Genomic DNA, 11,199 nt, shown 5'->3' with positions numbered 1-11,199 from the left:
TGACCTCTCAAAAAACCTGTTTTGTAGTAGTGTTAATTTATGAGTACTCGCTAAATAATTATGTGATATCATCAAATAAATGAATTTAATATGAAATTAGTTAAATGTATCCCTTTTTTAGGATAGACATTTTATATTTAACTCTTAACAAATTTTGACTCTAATCAAGGATAGACATTTGTCTTTTTTTCAATGTATTAAATATACATTTTGCTACATCACATAGAAATTAGTAATTGTTAGATTTGATATGAAATGCTAAAAGCAACATAACGATTGAATCACGGACGACTTGTTACTAGTAAAACAATAATAATATTCCTCCTCAGAACTATTAAATTTAATAAAACATACAATGCATATTATAATGACAATAAAAAATAAACCAAATTAACTCAATATATTATAACCTGATTATTTTACGGGAGCTCTGGCCCAGAATTACAAACCCTTATAAAAAAATAAATATTTAGCCTAAATGTCATCCAAACTTATATCTGAAGGAACGTCATACCCAAAAATCATCGAATAATCATTCATTTCATTATCATCTTCTGTAAATTTTGGTATTCTCCAAGTCTTGGCGAATTTTGACTCATTTCCGTACTGTAAAACTTCTAGCACCTACACAGCCAACGTTAAAAGAAATAAGGAAATGATTCAGTTGAATTAAAGTGTTTAAACTGAATCATGTACCTCAGTCATTGAAGGTTGCGAATCAGAAGATTGTTGTACACAATATGAAGCTGTGAGTACTAGTCTAGACATTTGATCCAAATCGTATTGTTCTAGATCTGGATCAACTAATCCGCTAATGTCTCCAGAATCCATAAGTGGCTTTGCCTATAAAATTATGAAGTTTATCACTAGTTCGAATGTGTTAGTTTAAATGGCAGTTCTGAGTAGTACATATTAATCGGTTACAACCAGTTTATCTTCTTATCTTAGTGAATTCAGATTTGGCAGCCACAAAATTTGCCAAAAATTAGAGAGGTGTACATATATTTTAACTGAATGTGAGTCAATTTTGCGTTGTGCTATAACCGTTTTAACTTTTTTGGGATGATGATTGATGAGAGGGAGGTCTATATTATCTTTGTGCACTTTTGTGTGTGTATATCTTTTATCAATAATATCTTGAATTAAACGCACCCTAAAGCATGGTACAATTACTAACCCACAAAACAAGGTTCCGCTTTTCTGAATCGATGGGCATGCGCCCTGTTATGATCTCTAAAAGAAGAACTCCAAATGCGAACACATCAGTTTTTTCGTCAACAATTCCATGCATAAAGTATTCTGGTGCTAAGTATCCAAAAGTCCCTTCAATAGGAATTACAGCATGATGTGTCCAATTGCTAGGAAGCCATTTTGCTAGACCAAAGTCTGAAATCTGTACATATAACATGCTAATTATTTTACAATTAAATGAAAGAATTAGACCTCTATTCCTTAGTATTAATATTAGTCACACCTGAGGTTCAAAGTCTGGACCTAGAAGAACGTTGGATGCTTTAATATCGCGATGTATAATTCGGTGCTTACAACATGTGTGAAGATAATGCAACCCTCTAGCAATTCCTAGAACAATTTTGTACCTCTCAGGCCATTCTATATGCTTGTCTCTTTTTCCTGAAATTTAAAGTTGTTTTGGTAAGATTTAACTGTGCACCAGAAAATAATAACAAGTCAAAAGTTATTGTTGTACCATGTATTGCGGAGGAGAGAGTTCCGTTAGGATAGTAATTAAATATGAGATAGAGTCCGTTTTCAACACAACAACCAACTAAGCTTGCAGTGTTGGGATGGTTTATGTGTCCAAGAATGCCTAGCTCCGTTAGGAACTCTTTCTCCTTATTTTGATCTTTGTTGTCCTTGGCAAGCTTTTTAACTGCAATGACTTCTCCAGATTCTAGATTACCTTTGTATACCTCTGAATATCCTCCAATCCCAACAATATTATCTGCAAAGAAATCATTTGGTTGGATGTAATTGTTATGAAAGGTAAAGAAATACAAAGGACACATATTTCACATTTGTTATATCAAACATGTGCATTGATCGGTGGACATGGTCACATGGGTCCCATCTATATATCGACAGCACTACAATGAGATCGATATATAGGACATGTTATATAGGTCACACCCCCAAAAGGTCGATATATCTGTCTCTTTGAGTTGTACTAAAGTGTTGTAACATTAGGTAACAACTTTGAAAATATTTTTAACCTTGGTTAAAGTTATTTGTGGCATTGGCTAGTTCTTCGTAACTGAAGCACTTCAATAGAGGCCGTGGTTGTTCGTTTATTGGAACCTTGACTTCGGTTTTTATTGCGTTCTGTTCAAAGGGGGAGCGCAAGAAAGATGAAATGCGCTTCAATGATGTTATATGCCTTCTAAAAGAAGATTGCCCTTTTAATTCTTGAGCGATTGGTGATGAAGGGGATTCTGTTATAGTTGATCCCTCAAAGCTAGAACTGTCTTCTTCCATGCTGTCTCCTTCAGATAAATCCATCACATTTCTAGGGGACTCTTGCTCAATCTTTTTATTTTGCAAATCTGAAATATTAATGTTTAAATATAAGCATATTGGGATAATTCTCAACACAGCACCATAGAATTACAAAATAGCAACATACTTTCAGTTCCAGATTGTTAATTACCAATAATTTCAACACTTGGTAAGACTATATTTCGATAATTGGTTAGATAAATTATAAGTAGGTTGCTATATTATTTAAAAAAAATGAAAATGTAATATTATTTTGACAAGCAGCTTATTATAACTAGAAAAACATACAAAGGAACTAACCATCTACGTCTATCGCCTTACACTGCATATCTGGTAGTGGTTTATCAGATTTCTCAACCAAAACTAGTGAACACGAATCTGGCATATGATCAAGACAGTACTTTTGTGTTTCAGGGACCCTGATCCATAAAGCAAAAAAAAAAAAAAATTATTATATTCCAGCGGGTTTGTTACATATATAAAATCAAGACCAGATAGTAATAATGTAATATTACCGGTTTAATTCGTGACTTTTTGTTGCAATGAGAAGATACTTAGATGATATGTTCTTGGCTTCTTCAATAAGCCCTTTCCCAACACTGGAACTAAACCCAACTCTTGCCTCCAATTTCACCTGAAAACATTTCAGCTTTGTGACCCTAGTAATCCTAGAGCATTCATATGAATTACATTAATGCACAGTGTTACCTGTTTGGCACGGCAAATATTGGCAAATTCTCCCATAACAGATATGACAAAAGCTTTTGCTTTACGAATTTGCGTTTGATATCTATTAACTGATTTTGAAGATCTCCTTTTGTCTTTGTGCCGCTTTCCCGTTTCTGCCACTGTAATGTTTCTTCTATGGTTATCACATAATAAAATGTACTTGACAAATAAAGAACTGGTGACATACTAACCAAGAATATGCATGGCAACGATAGCGTCATTCGGACGAGCCAAATTACAGATTGCACATGACAGAAGTTCCATGCTTTGTTCTTGATCTAATGAGATTCCTATAAGTATTTTGGAAGGAGTGGATTCTATCATTTTGTATATTTCTAAGAGTTGTAGGTTCCTTCTGCAAAATGAATTTTCAAGACTGAGATTAAGAATGTGTATAAAGGGAAAATGTCAATGATGGTGATTGATTTAGGCTACATTGAGGTTATGGAAAATCTTGTTTAAGAAGCATAAGCAACTTTTAAGTGTCAGTCATTCGTCAATGTATTTAAAGGAGCACTAAATTTAATTGGCTGGGGGGGTGGCTGTGATGAGGGGTGCTGTGTTGGATAAGCAAAGGTGAAGTGGCACCGTATGATTTTGTCTTGTGACATAAGCCAAAGGGAGTGTTATTTTTTTTTTTTTGGAGTTTGGTAGGATAAGGAATATGACATTCTTAAGGCTCCTTCACTTTATCATTGGGAAAACTTTTGGAGGACACTACCATGATTTGAAAACAACCACTGCAAACTTTAAAAAGTTTTTATTACAAAATCATTTATTATTATTAATTTTTTCATTTCTTTTTAAACGGTTATGTTAGTTATATGGTAAATTCGATCAGTAAGTAGTTTTATGGATTCACAGTTTAAAATCAATTATTTTTTAACCAATTATACTGATCCATAATCTACAAAAAAAAATATATATAAATAAAAAAAATGCAAGTTTAACCATGTAACGACTTTTCAGTTATTGTGGGAATATAAGCGAATGCTCAAGCATCCTCAAATTATGATTAGATAAAAATAGTAAAAATTATATAAAAAAATAAATAAAAAGAATATATTAATGAGGTAGCCAAGAGTGACATGTATCATCAACATGCATTGGTAGGACGAAAAGTAGGGCTTAGTCGGTGCCAAGTGTTGGTTCAGGCGGATCAAACAATCAGAGCAAACGAACTTATCAAACAAACGAACACGAGATATTGGGGTGACAACCCTCAACTCTTTTCATATAATCAAACGAACATAACAAATGAACTTCACGAAATTATCAAACGTACATAGAGATGAGACTCTTTGACTCTCTCTTAACGCTCTCTCATAAAACTAATAATCTAGACCCTATATATAGACTCACTAAACTTGCTTTCCAAGACATACATTTCCCAAACCTACTGCAATTCAAATAACTAAATTATAACTTAACAAAATAAACCTTTAACTTTACTAATAATTCAAGATTAATCCTTTATTCACCCCCTTAATCTTGAATTGTTCATCTCTTTTGTACCGCCAAGGTCTTGAATTCCCAATAGCGTTCTCAACTCTTCAATTTTAATCATTGGTTCATCCTTACCCTTTCTTTTCAGTTGTTTGTAACAAACATGTTAAACAAGTTCTTCACGTTCATCGTTCAAACCATCCACATTGATCTCACATACCACTACATTCACCACATTCTTCTTTTTCACATTTCTTTTCATTCTTTGCTCATCAAAACTTGCTGATGGACTATTCATTCCTTCTTTATCAGACCCTACTAGGCCTTCCATTCTAACAATTCTTCTCAACCTTTCATTCTGTTCTGACTTTTAATCAACAAATGCTCGATTGTTGACTTTCACACACACTTCTAAATCTACAGACTTGTTAGCTGCATCATTCCTTTCATTCTAACAATATCATTCCTCTCATCATCATCAGTAGCAAATTTCTTGTTTCCTTTCTGCTCACTTATCTGATCAATTTTCTTATCTTCAAGGTTGTTTGAGTCATAAAAACATACTTTAAAATTCTCCATCTTCTCTTCTTCTTCTTCTGAAGAAATTCTTTCTTTTTCTTCATTCAACATTTCTTTTCTTTCACTTCTCAAAACAGCTTGCAAAGCTTCTTCATTGTCTGTAGCTTCCTAAGCTTCATTATTACGTGTTTGTTCTTCTTGAACAATAGCATCCAATCTCTCTTTCTCAACGATCTCAACCAATTTTTCTTTCTCAGTGGCTTCTTGAGCTGCTTTTTTTTTTCTACTTTTCGTACGTAATCAATTCCTAGAAATCGAATTTTCAAAGCAAGCTATGCTTTCTTAGCATTCATGAGCATGCCAACTTGTACCAAGATGTCATCCAGTAAGGTTTGACATATGAACCCCAACGCTGTGTACATCTTCCTTTCATCTACAGCTACGCCGACTGTAGGTTCAATAACATCCCAAAAACCATACTCTTTCAGAAATCCCTCCATCTTGGTCGACCATACTTTGTAGTTCGATTTCGTCAATACTGGAAGTCCTCCAATCTTCATCGTTTCTTTCCTACCTTTACTTTCTAATCTTGTTCGCTCTTTCAGTTGGATTTGATTCCCGATCTCGAAACCAATCTCCAATATATAACCAAACGCTACAAACTTTTCTTTAATTCAATAGCCCTTTTCATTCGAGCAAGAAACAACTTGCTTACTTTTTTTTCTTTTGCTTAACTAGCCTAGCCTTTGTTAATGAATATTCCACCGACCTTATTTACAAACCCAATTCAAAAATTACCACAATGTGAATCAATTGTAAAACCTTCCACTTCGTTTCCAGTGCCCCACAAAATAACAGCCTCCTATTAAATCTCTCTCGAACAAAGCAATTGACACAAATTGCTATATTGACTTCTAATGAAACAAAACAATATATATTGCAATCTCACGAGAATAATATTCTTTCTTACTAGCAATTATTGCAATATTAATTCAGATAAGGCGAAACAACTGATTTCAATTGCAAAACTAATTTTGCAAGTGGCGGCTGATATTATCAAACACGATAGTTGTGTTATTTTTAATCCACACGTTACGATTGATGCCAGACAAATAGAAAAGGCATAACAAATTCCATGACACTTCTCAACACGGCTCCCAAACGGGTTTTTTTATGATCTACAACTGACCAAAAGAACAAAACCCAACCGACTTCCGAAACTCCTTTGGGACTCGTCTCCCGTGCAACGAACCGTGTCATCAACGAGTCTAAGCTCTAATACCAATTGTTGGCCCAGGCGGATCAAACAATCAGATCAAACGAACTTATCAAACAAACGAACACGAAATATTGGGGTGACAACCCTCTACTCTTTTCATATAATCAAACGAACATAACAAACGAACTTCACGAACTTATCAAACGTACATGGAGATGAGACTCCTTGACTCTCTCTTAACTCTCTCTCATAAAGCTAATAATCTAGACCCTATATATAAACTCACTAAACTTGCTCTCCAAGACATGTCTTTTCTAAACCTACTACAATTCTAACTAAATTATAACTTAACAAAATAAACCTTTAACTTTCCTAATAATGAAGATTAATCCTTCACCAAGCAACTTATGTGGCCAAGATATATTATGCAAAATTTTCAACATCTATTTTGTAAAAGATTTTCAAGATTCCTACTTTGATAATTTTCCTTAATACATTCATTCACATATGCTTTGGAGTTAAGTTTTCAACAATACCAAATGACAATGTATTAAGAATATTGTAATTTACAATACCAATTTATATAACAAATAATTTAGAGATACATAGAAACTCCGTTTAAACAGATAATTATCAGCATATGGAGATTAAACATGATATTTTTGTAAGATCCAAGATCAGCATCAGAAAAAATGGTACTTTCGACGTTTTCAATTGGTTAAACAAGAGATTGTAATCATCCTTTCTTTCCCATTCTGTCTGCATACCTCTTGTATGGATCATGCATCCTCTGCACATTGCTCATGGCACCAAAAACTCCATAAGCGTCACTTTCATCATACGCATCACCCTTTCGATCCCCACCATAATCGTCGTCATCATCATCATCACTAGCTTGATCCTTAGCCACAAGATCATCACCATATTTGACACTCTTTAACCTCAACTGCATCATATTCCCATTAGGTTCATACCCTTTAAGCAGCCTCACAACTTCCTTCATATTCGGCCTCCTTTCGGGCTCACTTTGCACACAAAGTGCAGCCGCATTTATGAACTGTTTCAACTGATCTTCGTCAAAATTGCCTCTCAGTTTCGGGTCAGCCAAGTCACGAAACCTTCCTTTTTCAATGTAAGGTTCAGCCCATTCAGTTATGGTTCGTTTTACACCTCCCGGGAGTTTCTCAATCGGTTTTCGTCCTGTTACGAGTTCTAGGAGAAGAATGCCAAAGCTGTAAACATCACAGCTTTCGGAGACCTTACCCCACATGGCATATTCGGGGGCTAAGTAACCTAGTGTGCCCTTGACCCTGGTGGTCATGTGGCTAACACCATCAGGAATGAGCTTGGCGAATCCAAAGTCAGCGACTAGTGGTTCGAAGTTGGAGTCTAGGAGGACATTACTTGCCTTTATGTCTCTATGGATTATGTGGGGTGTAACTTCATGGTGCAAGTACCTGCAACATCAAATATGTTAAAATAGAAGCTAGAGGAAAGAAATCCTAAATTGAGTGTTGGAATCAAATGACAATCATGAAGAACATGCTTATTATTATTGAAGTTTGGATCAAATACAAATGAAATTGATGTGTACATTGTGAAAATCAGTAGAGTAATTATATATGTAAGTAGAGTAATTATGTAATTACATTAATATATAGAGTAATTCGAATGACCGACACTTCTTATCGTTCTTGACAGCCCTACAATTGTACTATACACTTGACTTTCTATGTTTACATGATGACCCTTCAACTAATACAAATATATAAAAGACTCTAAACTAATTAATCTTCCATTAATCTAAACCTAATGTAATAACAAAAATAAAAATAAACTTAAATAACTTAGTCTAGATTATATTCTAATACTGAGCACAACTTTTAACTTTAGTTTTGAATGTGTTCTACTGATTTTTGTTACAACTGCCTTTGTATTAAAATTGTAATAGCTTTTTTGCATGCAATAATTGAAATTATTTATTTGTTGGGCCAGTTTAGCAAGTCCGTTTGACTAAAAAAGGACAGACAAATGAATATATTTTCATTTGTGATGAAAAATATATAAAACTTTCAAATCTTTATAATTTAATGAGAGGAAGAATTATCAAAATTGACATTTTTACCGAAAAGTTTTTAAAATAGGCATTGAAAAAAATACCCAACAAATACAGACATATTCGTTAATATCAGGCTCCTCGGGCATCCTAAGAACCAAGGGAGCCTAGATAAATATCTCTTTTAAGTTGGTTAGAATCCATTTGACCAGATAAAGACACGCAAATGAATATTATTATATTGAATTTATGATGAAAACAATTTAAAAGTGATCAAATCTTTATAAATTAATCCATGCATAAAAATCACATAGACGGCCTTTCAAGAGCTATCCTTACCTTCTTGACAATTTTCCATTCCAAGGGCCGGCATTACTTAAAAATTGGCAACCATGTATTGTTTTCAACATCACAAATTATCTACAAGTTGTGTACATAGAATGCAATTTTGGTGCGTTTGATGACTAGTAGTTTGATTTGCTAAATATAATATAAGCCTATTAAGTTCCCAAAAAAAAAAATCTTGACAATCCATCCGCGTTTAGTGATACCATCCGTGGGTGATTAGTTGGTAAAAGTTCGTTATCGATCTATGGTGGTTATTGAAGCCTACAATATTCTTTATGAGAAATTCCAAAGAGTTTATTAAAAAGGTGTTTGGTGAAGCTTACAATAGTCCTTCTGCCGATCCAATAGCAATTTTCATTCTCTTTTTCCAATCAAGTTGAACTTCAGCAGCAAACTGGCCATGAAGGTGAGATAACAAACTAAGATTAGGCATATAATCATAGACTATAAGTCTTTGTTCGGCTGAAGCACAATAACCCCTTAGTCCCAACAAATTCTTGTGTCGAACCCGGCCAAGAACTTCCACTTCAACCGCAAATTCCATCTCAGCTTTCGAATTCATCGATTTCAGTTGCTTAACTGCAATCTAAAATATACATAAAACCACATAATGCTTAGTGACAAACATATGTTTATAATTGAAATATAAATTGACTACATATATAGGTACCCAAGAGTATTTTCAAGGTTGTATGGACAAGTGTGTTTAAGCTGCAAATATGTCTAAGTATTAGTGTATGACAAATTGTATGTATAAGGAAGTGTGCTTAGGCTTCGAAGGCGCCTAAGTGTTAGCGTATATGCTAAAAAGGTGACTAAGCGTATTTTAAGGTTGTGTAAGGTAGTGCGCTTAGCCTTGAGAGGTGTTTAAGTATCAAGGTGCCTAAGCGTATTTCAATGTTGTATTGGAGTAGTGCTTAGCTGCGTGATGATGCCTAAATAGATTATGTGTCAATCTTATATTGGTGTCTATTTAAATTAAGGGAATTTTTTTTTTCTTTGCTATTTTTTTGTAAAAAAAAAAAAACAAATTAGTCCATTTGCCTAATTAGTAACTGGCATATCTTGAATAGTATTCGTTAGACAAGTAAATCTTTAATTTGATGTAAAAAAAATCTTACAATTAAGGCCCAACACATATGTAGACAGTTCTGGATCTATAAATTTTACTCAATTATAGAATTTTCTGGTCTAGTCACACCTAGAGTGATATTATAAGTAACTTGATAAATTATCCTAAACTATTACATTGCGGAATACTACAACATATCATGGTTAAATCAGAAAAAAAAAACATAACTACAAATCTTACCTGAAGACCATCGGACGTTTTGCCCCAGAAAACGCTTCCAAAACCCCCCTCTCCAAGCTTGTTATCTTCACTAAAACCATTAGTGGCTGAATGCAACTCCTTGAAGGTAAAGATTCTCCATGGAGAGTGACCATTGCTTGATGGAATTCTGAGAAGCATTATATACCATATAAATATATATGAGAAAAATAACTTTATGTAACCCTAATTACATTTTGCATACCCTTCATTAACCTTGTCTGAATCACAACAACTGAAGGAAGAACCCATAGTTTGCTAATGGGTTTTCCAAGACTTTGTTTTGCTAATTTCCAAATAGAAACTTTTTTATGTAGAAGTAGATGACAATCAAGTTCATATTATATGTAAGACTGCCGACGTTGGCCGGCTGAGCTTATGTATCTAGTGAAAAATGTTTTATAAATAAATAAGTGGTTGCTAGAATATAAATAATATTCAAATAATGTATTTTATAATGTAATGTAAAATCTAGTGAAAAACGAAAGCTCTTCTCTCTCGTGACTTCTTTCTGTGGTACAGTTTTTTTCACCGATGAATAGGTGATTTAGGATTACTTAATGGCTTAATGCTATGTGTTGTGACCTTATAGAAAAGAAGCATAACGTTATGTTATTGTGAATAGAAGATCATAGTTATTAACTAATCAATTATTATTTAACTATTACGTTGTGAATTAAATATATATAAATAAAATAAAGAAACAAAAATAGTTTCATTGGTGGCTAGTGGGTGAATCTCGCTTATATTCATCCAAAATGGCGTTAGTGGGTTACAAGAAAGGTGAAAAAAGCATGACGTCCCCCCGCCGCATAGTGTAAGCCCAGAATGGGTTGCGAGTTTCACCTAAGTCAATGACCAAAGGGTGAATTAAATTCTTTATTAGTATTAGCATATTTAGTGATCATATTTTTATTTACAAGGTTTTATAACGCATGTTTGCCAAATCATTTATACAAATAATTCTAAATTTTAAATCCACCTTCAATATAACCTTTGCGAAATAGAAAAAACTCTTGAAAAGATCAAGAAAAAACT

At 33.7% G+C, this 11,199-nt stretch overlaps 2 protein-coding genes across 2 annotated transcripts; both read right to left on the bottom strand.

Annotated features, from left to right (window-relative positions):
• Nucleotides 1-474: 474 nt before the first annotated feature.
• Nucleotides 475-3,540, bottom strand: LOC143629561 (putative receptor-like serine/threonine-protein kinase At5g57670). Its single transcript, XM_077098801.1, has 7 exons — nt 3,435-3,540; nt 2,232-3,362; nt 1,709-1,963; nt 1,475-1,632; nt 1,178-1,393; nt 697-843; nt 475-624 (listed from the first exon to the last, which is right to left on the bottom strand). The coding sequence occupies exons 2-7, from the start codon at nt 2,515-2,517 to the stop codon at nt 475-477; spliced, it is 1,212 nt and encodes a 403-aa protein (XP_076954916.1). The 5' UTR covers nt 2,518-3,362; nt 3,435-3,540.
• A 3,403-nt stretch (nt 3,541-6,943) lies between these two features.
• Nucleotides 6,944-10,446, bottom strand: LOC143629560 (PTI1-like tyrosine-protein kinase At3g15890). Its single transcript, XM_077098800.1, has 4 exons — nt 10,367-10,446; nt 10,144-10,291; nt 9,155-9,417; nt 6,944-7,884 (listed from the first exon to the last, which is right to left on the bottom strand). The coding sequence occupies exons 1-4, from the start codon at nt 10,411-10,413 to the stop codon at nt 7,164-7,166; spliced, it is 1,179 nt and encodes a 392-aa protein (XP_076954915.1). The 5' UTR covers nt 10,414-10,446; the 3' UTR covers nt 6,944-7,163.
• Between the last annotated feature and the right edge of the window lie 753 nt (nt 10,447-11,199).

This window comes from Bidens hawaiensis, unplaced genomic scaffold (assembly GCF_021521415.1).
Source record: "Bidens hawaiensis isolate Kalapana, Puna unplaced genomic scaffold, B.hawaiensis_p1.1 tig00005306_1, whole genome shotgun sequence".
In the NCBI taxonomy this organism is placed as follows: domain Eukaryota; kingdom Viridiplantae; phylum Streptophyta; class Magnoliopsida; order Asterales; family Asteraceae; genus Bidens; species Bidens hawaiensis.
Note: the sequence above shows the minus strand (reverse complement) of the source record. Positions and strands in the feature narration are given on the sequence as shown.